Genomic DNA, 14,799 nt, shown 5'->3' on the forward strand with positions numbered 1-14,799 from the left:
TATATAATATATATATAATATATATATTTATATATATTATATATATAATATTATATATTATTTGCATATCATAGGTGAATGCACTTGGCTCTGAAAATCAAATATAAAAATAAAAATAAATAAATAAAAATATATAAACACAAATATAAACAAACAAACAAACGCATAAACAAATAAATAAATATAAATAAATAAATAAATATAAATAAATAAATAAATATAAATAAATAAATAAATAAATATAAATAAATAAGTAAATATATGTATTAGAATGCATATTATTATATTACAACCACCGACTTATTTTTGTGTTTTTGTTTGTTTGTGCTGAGTTAAGAAGATCCTTTAGTGCTGTGCATGCATGCAAAGCGGTGTAAACCCTCACCCCTAGGGTTTAGGGTTTAGGGTTTAGGGTTTATGTGCGGTGCAGCTGAGGTCTTTGTGTCTCCCCGATGCATTTATTGAAGCAGCAACAAGGCAGCAGCAATTAGAAGAAGCTCAGTTAACAGCAAAACATTTTGCTGCTGAGGCCCTGCGTCTCTTATACGCCCGAACCTAGGGTTTAGGGTTTAGGGTTTAGGGTTTACGGGGGTGCAGCAGGCGCACACTTCAACAGGTAACCCGCAAACACCATAGCAACCGCTGCAGCGGCAGCAACTGCAGTAGCAACTGCAGCAGCAACTGCAGCAGCAACTGCAGCAGCAACTGCAGCAGCAACTGCAACAGCAACTGCAACAGCAACTGCAGCAGCAACTGCAACAGCAACTGTAGCAGAAGCTGCGGCTACAGCAAGGGTTGCAATAGCAGCTGCAGCAACAGCAGCACTACGTGCAGCAGCGGCAGCTGCTGCAGTTAGAGACGCAGCAGCAGCAGCTGCTGCTGCTGCAGCTGCTGCAGCAGAAGCAGATCCTGCTGCAGCGGCGAGTTGAATTAGTTATTGTCTTGACGAGGCATTAGGCGGAGGATGGCATTAGGGTTTAGGGTTTATTAGGGTTTAGGGTTTTATTAGGGTTTAGGGTTTAGGGTTTTCTGAGGCGCTGGGGTGCTGCTGCGTTCGACGCAGCAGCAGCGTAAACCCTAAACCCTAAACCCTAAACCCCGCATTTTTATATTTATTTGTAGATTATAAACCCTTGGGGCTCAAACCCCCACTGGGCCTCTCAATGAACCCTAAACCCTAAACCCTAAACCCTTTTCTAAACACTGGATCTTCTCTAAACCCTAAACCCTATCTAAACCCTAAACCCTCGCTTGAACGTAAACCCTAGCTAAACCCCAGACCTCTACAAACCCTAGACCCTCCATAAACCCTTATCAGTCTCTAAAACTAAACCCTAGCTAAACCCCAAACCCTCTCTAAACCCCAAACCCTAGCTAAACCCTAAACCCTATCTAAACCCTAAACCCTCATCCTCGTGCAACGCGGGCCTTCGATGCTTCTCCACACGCAGACATTCCCCGGATGTCTTATTCTCGAACTAGCGTCTAGGGTTTACAGTTATACGGTTTAGGGTTTAGGGTTTAGGGTTTAGGGTTTAGGGTTTAGGGTTTAGGGTTTAGGCACAACACCGATCAGGGAGAGCCCCCAGGGGGCCCCTTGGGGGGCCCCCATGGGTCTCGAGCAGCAGCAGCAACAGCAGCAGCAGCAGCAACAGCAGCAGCAGCAGCATGAAACTGAGATATTAATATATTATGATGCAGAATAAACACAAAAGTTGCTGTCCCTTCTAAAGGGTTTAGTGTTTCAGGGTTTAGGGTTTAGGGTTTAGGGTTTAGGGTTCGACGCGTGCGTGCGTCGTTTCTCTCGAATGCTCGTTCTGTGATGTATGGCTAGGGTAAGAGTTTAGAAATTAGGGTTTAGGGTTTAGGGTTTAGGGTTTAGGGATGGTGCTGCGCTCTGTGCGCACTTCATTACCTCAGCACGCTTCGAGGGTTTTTATAAACCACCGCCATGCTGCATACAGCGCCCTGCAGCAGCAGCAGCTGCAGCAGCACCTGCAGCAGCAGCAGCAGCAGCAGCAGTACGTGGTTAGGGCAGCAGCTGCGTACAGCACTTCTACAACAGGAGCAACAGCAGCAGCAGCAACAGGAAGGGCTGCGGTAGCTGTAGCACCGCGATTAGCTGCTAAGGGTGCAGCAGCAGCAGCAGCAGCAACAGCAGCAGCAGCAGCAGCAGCAAAGGCAGCAAGAAACCCTCAAGGGCCGTTGTGGGGTTTTATTAGGCGGGCGGAGGCCTCTAAAACCCTCGACGCCTTTTTAAAAGGAGACAGAGACAACACCCGTAAACCCTAAACCCTAAACCCTAAACCCTAGTTTAGAGAAGTAGAATCAACTGACTCTCCCCGTCGTCTTGTCCTAGCAACAGGCCTAAGGTTTAGGGCCTTCGGATTAGGGTTTAGGGTTTAGGGTTTAGGGTTTAGGGTTTGCGTTTAGGGCTGCTGGTGCTAGCGGGTCCTGAGGGAAGTGGGAAGGCTTCGCTCCTTCGAGATGCAGCCGCCCGTCTAACGCAAGACAAACATAAACCCCCAATCGTGAGGGTTTAGGGTTTAGGGTTTAGGGTTTAGGGTTTAGGATTTAGGGTTTAGGGTTTGCGCGGCAAGAAAAGGAGCATCAGGGATACACACATCCGCTCCCTCCCTGAAGTCTTAAGGCGAAGCTTATAGCGTTTAGCGTTTAGGGTTTAGGGTTTAGGGTTTAGGGTTTAGGGTTTAGGGTTTGAGGTGTATGTACAGCTGCTGGCCTTCGATGTCAGTATGATGGCTCAGCGCTCCTTCAGTGGTTTTCTGGGGGTCGCCAGGGCCGCAGCCGCGAGGCAGCTTGGGGCTGCATGCAGCGATATAAACCCGTAAACCCTAAACCCTAAACCTTAAACCCTAAACCCTAGGCACCGGGTGTGGCTGGGACGGAGCAGCTGATGCTCCCTCTTCGCGCGTCAAGGCTGGATGAGGGTTTTAAAACCCTAATTTCTACAAACCCTAAACCCTAAAAACCCTAATCCATGCAAACCCTAAACCCTATTTTAGGTAGGTTTGTGTTTGCTGCTGCTCAGGTCTTTGCTGCTGCAGCATGTTGCTGCTGCTTGTCCTTCGTTTGCTGCTGGCGTTAGTGCTGCTCTCCGCTATGCAGAAGCAGCAGCAGCAGCAGCAGCAGGGAAGCAGCAGCAGCAACCAGCAGCAGCAGCAGCAGCAGCAGCAGCAGCAGCAGTTCCCTTGGACTGGCTGTCTCTAAACCCAAGAGAGACAAATCTAATTACTTCTGTGCTGAAAAAACTTGAGGATGGGGTATGCTGCTGCTGCTGCTGCTGTTGCTGTTGCTGCTGCTTCTGCTGCTGCTTTTGCTGTTGTGTCTGCTGCTGCCGCTGCTGTTCCTGCTGCTGCTGCTCGTTCTGCTGCTGTTGCTGTTTCTGCTTCTGTTGCTGTTGCTGCTGTTGGTGCAGCTCCTGCGGCCGCTGATGCAGCTGTTGGTGCTGCTGTTTCTGCTGCTGCTGCTGTTGCTGCTGCTGCTGTTTCTGTTGCTGCTGCTGCTTATTCCTCTCGTCCCTTCGGCTGCTTCCGCTTACCTTCCACTGCTGCCGCTGCTTCTGCTGCTGCTTCTGCTGCTTCTGCTGCTGCTGCTGCTGCTGCTGCTGCTGCTGCAGGCTACAGACGCTTGGGATAGTCTCCTTGAGTTTGTGCTCGGGGCCAACAACAAGTCGTCAGCAAAACCCCAGGCAGCAATTGCGTAGGGTTTAGGGTTTAGGGTTTAGGGTTTAGGGTTAGACACCAAGAGAAGACCATCTCCAGAGAAGAGGGTTTGCGTCTTACAGTATAGGGTTAGGGGCTTGGGCAGGTTGAGGGCTTAGGGCTTAGGGTTTAGGGTTTAGGGTTTAGGGTTGTGTGCAGAGCGGCGTTGCTGCTGTTGAGGGATGCTGCTGTTTTTAATTGTACTGACAACCCGACGGCAGACGCGGCGAAAGAGGCACGCCAACCCTAAACCCTAAACCCTAAACCCTAAACCCTAAACCCTAGGTCGAACCCCTAGCTTGAAGCATCAAACCCTAAATCCTAAGGAGCAAATATATCGCTCACAATCGTCTGTGTCGGTAAACGCATTTCAGTTTGGTCTAGGGTTTAGGGCTTTCTAAGGGTTTAGGGTTTAGGGTTTAGGGTTTGCTGCAGTGGCTGGACTGTCTGTACGCCTCGATGGAGTTCGCGGAGAAATTCACAAAGGCAAGCAGGGATACCAAACCCTAAACCCTAAACCCTAAACCCTAGATTTATTTAGAGCTTCCCCTTCTGTCCGTGTGGCTCCCCTGAGCCGCCTTCGGTGTAGTCGTGGAAATGTGCGGTTTAGGGTTTAGGGTTTAGGGTTTAGGGTTTAGGGTTTGTGCTGCAGCGGCCCGTGACTCTGCTGCTGCGCTGCCCCGAGGCGCTGCTGCTGGGGCATCCTTTACGACTTGGGGGTGCTTCATTTTTTGATAACCTCCTCGCGGCCGCCAAGCAAGTAGGGTTTAGGGTTTAGGGTTTAGGGTTTAGGGTTTAAGGCTTGGGGTTTGGGGGGCGCGACGCGCGCAGCGCTGTTGTGTGAGGGCCGCTGAGGGTTTTAAAAAGAGAATTATCTGCTCCCACCCCAAACCCTAAACCCTAAACCCTAGAGTTGCTGTGGTTGAGGCTCAGGCGGGGCGCCATACACGTACGGTTTTTTCTGTTGCTGATGGTCTTACACTGCTGAGGGTTTGCGGTGTACATGCACCTCAACAAGAAGCATTAAAGGGGGTTGAGGTGGTGGAGATAGACGAACTCAGCAAGGCTGAAGTCAGGTCTGGATTAGGGTTTAGGGTTTAGGGTTTAGGGTTTGGCATCAGCTGTTTGCAGATTCACGCGTGCGCTCGTTCCCTCATTCCCTTCAATCCGTCAGGGTTTAGGGTTTAGGGTTTCGAGCTTATTACGGCTATGCGACTGGAACTTAGGGTTTAGGGTTTAGGGTTTAGGGTTTAGGGTTTGTTGCGACTTCAGGGATTTGTTTAAGCCGCTTCTCTGCACAGACTGGAGCGTCGCCGAGGCCTCTTATTTGGCTGTGGGGGGAAACCCCAGGCTGCTCCGCCTCATCTTTGAGTAAGGGTTTAGGGTTTAGGGTTTAGGGTTTAGGGTTTAAGGTTATAGGGTCTAGAGTTCTGGGTTTAGGGTTTGGGCTGGTTCAACCAAACGTCCGCCTGGCGCACTGCGGCGGCTGCGATGTACGACTAGGGTTTAGGGTTTAGGGTTTAGGGTTTGATTTGTATGGTGTATGAATCTTAAGCACGAATTACGACTAGGGTTTAGGGTTTAGGGTTTAGGGTTTAGGGTTTGGGGTGTATTTTGCAGGGACCTTGAGCAAGCCACTATAAATTTCCTGCAATCTCTTTCAAAAAAAGCAGCAACAACTCATCAGACACCCCAGCAACCCGTCCGCGACTTCGACGATGAACCCTCCACCCTAGGGGGCCCCCAGGGGGGCCCCCAGGGGGCCCCCCAGGGGGCTTACGAGGGGGCCCCCCAGGGGGCCCCCCAAGGGCCCCCTCAAGCGGCCCCTCAGGGGGTTCCTCATGGGGCCCCTCATGAAGCCCCCCATGGGGCCCCCCAAGGGGCCCCTAAAGTGGGTTCTCAGGGGGCCCCCCAAGGGGCCCCTAAAGGGGGTTCTCAGGGGGCCCCTGAGGGGGCCCCTGGGGTGGAGATGTGTGTGTTAGAAGGAAATGCTTTTTATGAAGGAGAGCTGCTGCGAGGTGCTGCAAGCCGATTGCGGGTTAATTATTATTCTTTATCTAAAAAGGACGGGGGGTATCAGCAAACTGTTGAAGAAGAAACACTCAAAAAGTTTGCTGAAGTGCAGCGCATGCAACAGGAAAGACTCAGAAAAATGTCAGAAACTTTTCTCGTCAAAGTAAGGGTTTAGGGTTTAGGGTTTAGGGTTTAGGGTTTAGGGTTTAGGGTTCAGGGTATTTTCAGTCTCCCAGTGAGAAGATGTCTACTAGTTTGCGAGTCGCTTCCTTTTACATTGGAGTGTATGGGCTAGAGTTGAGTTTCAGGGTTTAGGGTTTAGGGTTTAGGGTTTAGGGTTTAGGGTTTAGGGTTTGGGTGTTGCAGGAGTTTCGTCGTTTTGAAGGAAAAGTAATTCAATTTTTAAATTTTCCTCTCGTACGAAAACTGCGAGAAGTCAGCAAAAGCGAAGTCCACTTCCTTGTTGTCGTGAGCTAGGGTTTAGGGTTTAGGGTTTAGGGTTTAGCATGGGTTTAGGGTTTAGGGTTTAGTTTTCCGTCAAGGGTTTAGGGCTCGCTGCGGAAGCGTTACGACGCTCGCGTCTAGGGTCTGAAATTTCTAGGGTTGAGGTTGGGGTTCAAGGTTTTGATGTCTCGGGCTTAGGGTTTAGGGTTTAGGGTTTAGGGTTTAGGGTTTAGGGTTTGCGCGAGCAGGTGTGCGAGACAATACGGGAATTTTTAAGAAGACCGTACGTGCTGTGCGAAGACTTGGGGCAAATAAACAACACTGTCATCCTGGTAAGGGTTTACGAGGGTTTTATGAGGGTTTACGAGGGTTTTATGAGGGTTTATGAGGGTTTATGAGGGTTTATGAGGGTTTATTAGGGTTTATTAGGGTTTATTAGGGTTTATTAGGGTTTATTAGGGTTTATAAGGGTTTATTAGGGTTTATTAGGGTTTATTAGGGTTTAAAATGGTGCATACAAAGAGAAGGATTGTGGTTTAGGGTTTATTGTTTAGGGTTTGTGGTTTAAGGTGTAGGGTTTAGGGTTTAGGGTTCATGTATGAATTTTAGGGTTTGCTGGCGGCGAACCTGGTGAGGCCCCGTCTAAACCCTCGTCGGCTTGAGGTCTGCGGTGTCTTTGAAAAGAATCTCCTCCAGGCTTACTGCAACCAAAAATACGGTGGGTTTTGTTAGGGTTTATGAGGGTTTGTTAAGGTTTATGGGGGTTTATTAGGGCTTGTTAGGGTCGATTAGGGTTTGTTAGGGTTTATTAGAGTTTAGGAGGGTTTATTAGGGCTTATTAGGGTTTATTAGGGTTTATTAGGGTTTATTAGGGTTTATTAGAGTTTGTTAGGGTTTGTTAGGGTTTACTATTGTTTAGGGTTTGCAATAAGACAACGCATAACGTCTCTTGGGGTTTAGGAGGGATTATGAGGGTTTATTAGGGTTTCGAGGGTTTGCTAAGATTTATTAGGGTTTATATAGGCTTACTAGGGTTTATTAGGGTTTATTAAGGTTAATGAATGCTTATTAGGGTTTGTTAGAATTTATTAAGGTGTAGGGTTTTAGGGCTTTAGGGTTTAGGGTTTAGGGTTTAGTGTATATTCACCTGGTTGTCGCGTTTGTCGTTACGTACTGCACTAGAGTAAACCCTAAACCCTAAACCCTAAACCCTAAACCCTTGGTGTATAGATGGGTACGCAGATAGGCTTCCAAGTGTCTCGCTGTTTGTATCGCTGCTCTCTAAACCCTAAACCCTAAACCATTTGATTAGTGTTAAGTTGCAACGCGTCTGTGTGGAGTTTTAGAGGTGCCTATACACCTGAATTGTTTGGGTCTATTTAGAGGTGCCTATACACCTGAATTGTTTGCGTATATTTAGAGGTGCCTATACACCTGAATTGTTTGCGTGTATTTAGAGGTGCCTATACACCTGAATTGTTTTTGTCTGCAGACGCGCTTAGCACCACGCAGAAGGCAGAGTTTTCTTTGAATCTCCTTCTTAACCAGAAGGCTATTAAGGCTGCTATAGATGAGCTTAAAAACCCTAAACCCTAGCAAGGCTCTAAACCCTAAACCCTAAACCCTAGCGGTTTAGTCCAGGCGGCGAGACCAACGAGATGCTTTGCCCTTTCCGCTCTTGGCTCCGCCAAACCCTAAACCCTAAACCCTAAACCCTCATGCTTTCGCTAACTGCTGATTCTCTGTTCGTGTACAACCCAACTCCTTAGAGCCCGCTAGCTGCAGCTAGCTACAGCTAGCTACAGCCACCTACAGCTAGCCGTTCTGTCAGCTTTCTTAGAGAGGCAACACAGCTAGCTGAGGCGGGGTATAGCACAAGTCTACAAGGGTTTAGGGTTTACGCACACATGAACGTTGCTGCAGCAAACGTTTAGAAGGGTTTAGGGTTTAGGGTTTACACGCTCGCCTAGCTCTTTGCAGGAGGCCCCTAAACCCTGCTCCTTGTGCATTCTTAAGCGCCCCAGCTCGCCAGTGGCTAGCTAGCAGCTAGCTATCTTTAGGTAGCAGTTAGCTAGCGGCTAGCTATAGCTAGCTATCACTAGCTATAGCTAGCTAGCAGCTAGCTATAGCTAGCTAGCGGCTAACTATGTCTGGGTCGCCCCTAGTTAGGGGTACCAAGGATCTACGTATAGCAGGCTAGCGCCTATGTATGGCTAGCTGGCGGCTAGCTACAGCTAGCTAGCGGCTAGCTACAGCTAGCTACGGCTAGCTAGCAAGTAGCTGTGGGTAGCTAGCGGCTAACTATGGATAGCTAGCAGCTGGCTAACGCTAGCTTGCAGCTAGCTAAGGGGTCTTATGTTTTGCTGTCTTGAGAGCAGCATAGACATAATGCATGCGGGAGGCAAACACCCCAACAATGTGTAGTAGGAGGAAGCCTGAGGTGTCTTCTGGGGTGTACAGACACCTTAGGGTTTAGGGTTTAGGGTTTAGGGTTTAGGGTTTGCGCCGTAGGTTGTTGGGTTTTGTTGCGTCTGCAACACGCGAGCGATGTGCCTCTGTTCTTTTTGCTTTAATTAATTAAAATATATTTATTTATTATTATTTTATATTTTATAAACACCTATAAAAGCAGCAGCAAACATATGCTGCTGCTTCTTCCTACAGCAGCCAGCCGCAGCAGCTGCGCAGCGCATGCAGCAACACCGGAGCTCCCCGAAGCCCTAAACCCTAAACCCTAAACCCTAAACCCTAAACCCTAGAAAGTAAACTTCTCTGCTTCACTAGCCTTTGAGGGAGGTCTTGCTTCTCTCCACCGCTAAACCCTAAACCCTAAACCTCAAACCGCCGCCCTGCGGTAGGCTGTACAGCTTGGGGGATGGTGAGAAGCCTCTCTCAAACCCTAAACCCTAAACCCTAAACCCTAATCTTTATTGGTATCTGGAGCTGTACGCTGCACCAGTCACCACCCCCCCTAAGCGGTTGTAACCCTAAACGCTAAACCCTAAACCCTAAACCCTAACCCCCCGGACCCGCTGCACACAGACGAACAGCTGCTCTTCCTGTTCCGAAGACACTGCAAAGCTCCCAGCAGCAGCAGCAGCAGCAGCAAAAGGAGCGAGTTCAGCAGCAGCAACAGCAGCAACAGCAACGGCAACAGCAGCAACAGCAGCAGCAAGTCGGAAAGGCTGCTCCGTCAAGGTGCTTTAGCAGCAGCGCTAGTACTAGCAGTGTATCAGCAGCAGCAGGAGGGGTAGGTGCAGCAGCAGCAGCGGCTGTAGGTGCAGCAACAGCAGCAGCAGCAGCAGCAGCAGCAGCAGCAGCTGTTGCAGCAGAGTGACATGGGGCCATACCTTCCTCAGCGTAGGGCCCCTTGAGGGGCCCCGCCTGAGGATATTTCATTGCTTGCTGAGCAACAGCAGCAGCAGCAGCAGCAGCAGCAGCAGGGGCAGCGCTGCACTGCTGCAGCAGCAGCATTGCTCTGCACAGCAGCACGCCAGAAGCCCGAGAATCAGCAGCAGCAGCAGCAGCAGCAGCAGCAGCATTGAGTTCGGGAGTATTTCCCTGCTGTCTAGAGAATGACAGCAGCAGCAGCAGCAAGCAACTCTCCCGCTGCAGCAGCAGAAGCATCACCATCACCATCAGCAGCAGCAGCAGCAGCAGCAGCAGCACCGGCTTCTGGGGCTTCCTCTGGTTCTACACCCCCTACACCTTCCGCGTCTGCAGCTACAACAGCAGCAGCAGCAGCAGCAGGTGCAGCAGGAGGAGGAGGAGGAGCAGCAGCAGCAGCAGGAGATCGGGATGGGGAGTGTTTGCTGCAGCTGCCTCACTTACCTCTGTCTGTTGCCGACCTCCCGCTGCTGCAGCAGCACTACTTAGGCCCCCTTGAGCTGCTGGCATTTGATGAAGATATAAACACTGTCTTAAAGTGTAAACAATTGAAAGAGCACCGAATCAAGATACTCTGCGACAAACTCAAAGTACTTCCTCGGGTTTAGGGTTTAGGGTTTAGGGTTTAGGGTTTAGGGTTTGGCGCGTTGTTGCGGGCAGAGGCGTTCTTTGACTTGCGAGAGTGAAACAGCTGATACCTCCCAGTCAAAGAGATGGTTCTACAGCTTAGGGTTTAGGGTTTTAGGGTTTTAGGGTTTAGGGTTTAGGGTTTAGGGTTTAGGGTTTAGGGTTTAGGGTTTAGGGTTTAGGGTTTGTGGTTTCAGGAGATTCTAATGGAAGAAGGAAATGTACAGCCCGTCAATACGCCGGTGACAGTCGTTGGAGATATACACGGTCAATTTCATGACCTTATGCAAATGTTTAAATGCGCTGGAAGTGAGGGTTTAGGGTTTAGGGTTTAGGGTTTAGGGTTTAGGGTTTGGGGTTGGAGGATCTCAACGCTGTGTATCCAGTCTGTCCTGTGAGGGTTTAGGGTTTAGGGCTATGGCTTGGTTTGCCGTAAGGGTTTAGGGTTTAGGGTTTAGGGTTTAGGGTTTAGGGTTTGCGCGCAGCATGCCCTTCGGTGAATTTTCTCTTCTTGGGGGATTATGTCGACAGAGGTTTTAACTCCTTGGAGTGCGTAACCCTTGTCTTCCTCTTGAAGGTAAGCAAATGAGGGTTTAGGGTTTAGGGTTTAGGGTTTAGGGTTTAGAAGTTAGGGGCTATCTCTGTAGGGCTGAGGGTTTAGGGTCTAGGGTCTAGGGCTTTAGGGTTTAGGGTTGCCCCCATGGGTTTGTCAGTGCTGCTGCTTTTGCTTCACGATTTAGGGTTTAGGGTTTAGGGTTTAGGGTTTAGGGTTTAGGGTTTGGGGTGTATATGCAGGTGCGGTATCGCCACCGGATTACAATAATTAGAGGAAACCATGAGAGCCGGCAAATAACGCAAGTGAGGCATTTTTGCCTTCTTTTAGGGTTTAGGGTTTAGGGTTTAGGGTTTAGGGTTTGGGATTTGTTTGTCTCTTTCTGTCTTTTATGTTGTTAAGCAGTTCCCTCTTTTAGGGTTTAGGGTTTATTATGCAACTCTTTCTTTTATTCTGTATTAAATACCTGTTTGCTCTACCATTTAGGGTTTAGGGTTTAGGGTTTACTAGGCAACTGCTGCTCTTATGCTCTATAGAGCAACTGTCTCCTTTACGGATTAGGGTTTAGGGTTTAGGGTTTAGGGTTTTAGGGTTTCTTCTTCATTTGCAGGTCTACGGGTTTTTCGATGAGTGCATTCGGAAATACGGCAACGCCAATGTGTGGAGCCTCCTGACAGGTGGGTTTCCGAGGGTTTAGGGTTTAGGGTTTAGGGTTTAGGGTTTTGTAAGCTACTTGTTTCCGAGGGTTTAGGGTTTGGCGTACACTGGCTTATTCTAGTGCCTGTGGCTGAGGGTTTAGCACCCAGAGTTTACTAGGTTTACTAGTAGGGTGTACTAGGGCTGAGGGTTTACGGCTTAGGGTTTAGGGTTTAGGGTTTAGGGTTTGGGGTTTGCAGGAGTGTTTGACTATTTGCCGCTGAGTGCGTTGATCGAGGGACAAATATTTTGTCCCCATGCGGGGCTGTCTCCTCAGCTGGACTCGCTAGACGCCGTGAGGGCTCTGCAAAGGTAGGGTTTAGGGTTTAGGGTTTAGGGATTAGGGTTTGGCAGGGCTTAGATGTAGGGTTTGTTCTTGGGGTGCTGCCGAAGATATCTGTACACTGCAACCGAGCGCGTTGAGATGACAAGGGTTCAGAGTTAGGGTTTAGGGTTTAGGGTTTAGGGTTTAGGGTTTGAGGTGTATGTACAGGCACCAGGAAGTGCCTCATGAGGGCCCGATGTGCGATTTGCTTTGGTCGGACCCGGAAGATCAACTGGAGGGTTGGGGGGTGTCTCCTCGCGGTGCAGGTAAGGAAGATTAGGGTTTAGGGTTTAGGGTTTAGGGTTTAGGGTTTGGGGTTGTTTGCTTGTGTTTGCATATGTATCTATGTAACTGGGTGGCCGCCTTAATCTCCCGTTCTTCCCTGCTGCTGCTGCTGCTGCTGCTGCTGCTGTTGCTGCTGCTGCTGCTGCTGCTTTAGGGTTTACATTTGGGCGTGATATATCTGAGAGGTTTTTGAGGTCTAATGGATTGCAGTGTATAACGAGAGCGCACCAACTCGTTATGGAGGTAATTAAAGCTTTATTTTATTTTATTTTATTTTATTTTATTTTATTTATTAGTTTGTTTAATTAATTAATTTAATATATTTGTTTATTTGTTTATTTGTTTATTAATCAAATACTCAATTACTGTTTTTTTTTTGTTTTTGCTGCATAAGATGTAGATAATTGAGTAGATTTGTTTGTTTAATTAAATAAAAGGATTTAATTAACTAATTAATTAATTAATTAATTTATTTATTTATTTATTTGTGTATTCAAAGGGCTATCAATGGTGTCAAGGAAAGAATGTATTAACTCTCTTCTCTGCGCCTAATTACTGCTATCGCTGCGGTAATAAAGCTGCAATATTACAAATTGATGAAAACCTAAATTACTCCTTGTACGTACACCTCAATTTAGTTTAATCTTAATTTAATCTTATTTTATTTTATTTTATTTTATTTTATTTAGAATCGGATAAGGTGTAATGTAATATAGTATAACGTGAATTACTGCTCCTACGTACACAAGAATTAAAACAATAAAATATAATAAAATAAAATAACATACAATTAATGCGCTTATCATTCATTTATTTATTTGCATGCGTTTAATTGGGGTGTATGTGCAGCATTCATTTATTTATTCACATGCATATTATGTTTTATTTGGGGTGTATGTGCAACATTCATTTATTTATTCGCATGCATGCATGCATGCATCCATGCATCCATGCTTTAATTGGGGTGTATATGCAGCATTTATTTTTTATTTGCATGCATGCATGCATGTTTTAATTGGGGTGTATATGCAGCATTCAATTCTTTATTCGCATGCATGCATGCATGTTTTAATTGGGGTGTATGTGCAGCATTCAATTCGATGCCTCTCCAGAACAACTCGAAGGCGCAGAAGAACTCCGCGGGGTGCCAGATTATTTTCTTTAACAAATAAATAAACAAATAAATAAATAAATAAATAAATAAACAAATAAATAAATAAACAAATAAAACAAACAGAGACAAAGTAAAACAAAGAGAGACAAAATAAAACAAACAGAGACAAAATAATACAAAATGAACCCAGTCCCTTCCTCACTTAATGCCTTGCATGCATGCATGCATGCATGCATGCATTCACACAGCAGCGCTGATGCATGCATGTATGCATGCATGCATACAGCAGCGCTGATGCATGCATGCATGCATAAAGCGGTTTATAAGGAGAGGCATCTGTGTTTGCATGCATTTAAAATGCATGCAGCATAAACGCATGCAAAAACGCATGCAATCTGCATGCAGACGCGTTTGCATGCAAAGACGCATGCGTGCATCACAACGTGCATGCATTATTGCATGCATGCATGCAACAATGCATGCATGCATGCATGCATGCATGCGGTTGGGTCTCAATGTCTAGGTGTTGCTGTTGCTGCAGGTTCTTGAATGTCTGTATTTATACATTTCTATGCAAATATAAATATATATAAATATATATTTTTACATATATTTATATATATTTATATGTACAAATATATATATATATATACATATATATTTATATATATGTATGCATTGCTTTGTGTATGTATACATTTATTCATATAATATATACAATATATAATGCATGCAAAATATATATATATATATGTATATTTATATTTATATATTACGTATAATATATATAGTATGTAATCTATATTATATATTATATTGTATATTATATTATATTAACTTATATTATATATATAACTATGCATATAAATACATAAATATACGTATTTATATAATTATATATATTTATTTGCTCTACTTGGGTGCGCGTTGTTTTCGTCATTACAGACAAAACTAAAAAATATTTAAAGCCGATTCTGCTGTGGTGTACAAATACTAATATATATATATATAGATATAGATATAGATATAATATATATATATATTATATATTATATATATTATATATATATCTATATATACACATATATACATGTATACATCTATATCTATATATACACATATATACGCATATACATCTATATCTATATATCTATATATACACACATATACATATATATATATATATATGTATATATATATATATATATGTATAGATGTATATATGTATTACTACTATCTTTGCATATTATATTATAGATATACATATATATATGTACATATACAAAAGTATGTGCACCAGTATATTAATATAAAAGAAGAAGGGTTTATATATTTATCTGTTTGTATTTACGTGCGCGGCTTATTTATAATTTATATGACGTCTTTCTCTACTGCGACGTATCTATACATAGCAGACCCTCAAATATATAATATATATAATAAATATAATATATATATGTATAATATATATATTTATATATATATATATATGTATACATGTATATAATATATAATGTTAAATATATATACTATATATAATATATGTAATATATAATATATAGTATATATAATATATATATCATATATATATATGTGCATATATATATATGTGTATGTATATAACCATGTATAC

The 14,799-nt window shown here is 45.1% G+C and overlaps 2 protein-coding genes across 2 annotated transcripts; both read left to right on the forward strand.

The window, feature by feature from the left end:
• Positions 1-430: 430 nt before the first annotated feature.
• EAH_00050480 (hypothetical protein, conserved) lies at positions 431-7,122 on the forward strand (the record flags this gene model as incomplete). Its single annotated transcript, XM_013391285.1, has 15 exons — positions 431-501; positions 1,965-2,281; positions 2,434-2,531; positions 2,733-2,845; positions 3,050-3,281; positions 3,638-3,720; positions 4,158-4,171; positions 4,375-4,441; positions 4,844-4,891; positions 4,995-5,093; positions 5,343-5,898; positions 6,102-6,203; positions 6,428-6,511; positions 6,789-6,897; positions 7,112-7,122. 15 exons carry the CDS (start codon positions 431-433, stop codon positions 7,120-7,122), a joined length of 2,004 nt encoding a protein of 667 aa, XP_013246739.1.
• A 2,632-nt stretch (positions 7,123-9,754) lies between these two features.
• Positions 9,755-12,047, forward strand: EAH_00050490 (serine/threonine protein phosphatase, putative; the record flags this gene model as incomplete). Its single annotated transcript, XM_013391286.1, has 7 exons — positions 9,755-10,156; positions 10,391-10,502; positions 10,679-10,770; positions 10,989-11,051; positions 11,357-11,423; positions 11,643-11,754; positions 11,936-12,047. The coding sequence occupies 7 exons, from the start codon at positions 9,755-9,757 to the stop codon at positions 12,045-12,047; spliced, it is 960 nt and encodes a 319-aa protein (XP_013246740.1).
• Positions 12,048-14,799: the final 2,752 nt, after the last annotated feature.

This window comes from Eimeria acervulina, genomic scaffold (genome assembly GCF_000499425.1).
Source record: "Eimeria acervulina Houghton genomic scaffold, Eah_scaff846, whole genome shotgun sequence".
Classification (NCBI taxonomy): Eukaryota; Apicomplexa; class Conoidasida; order Eucoccidiorida; family Eimeriidae; genus Eimeria; species Eimeria acervulina.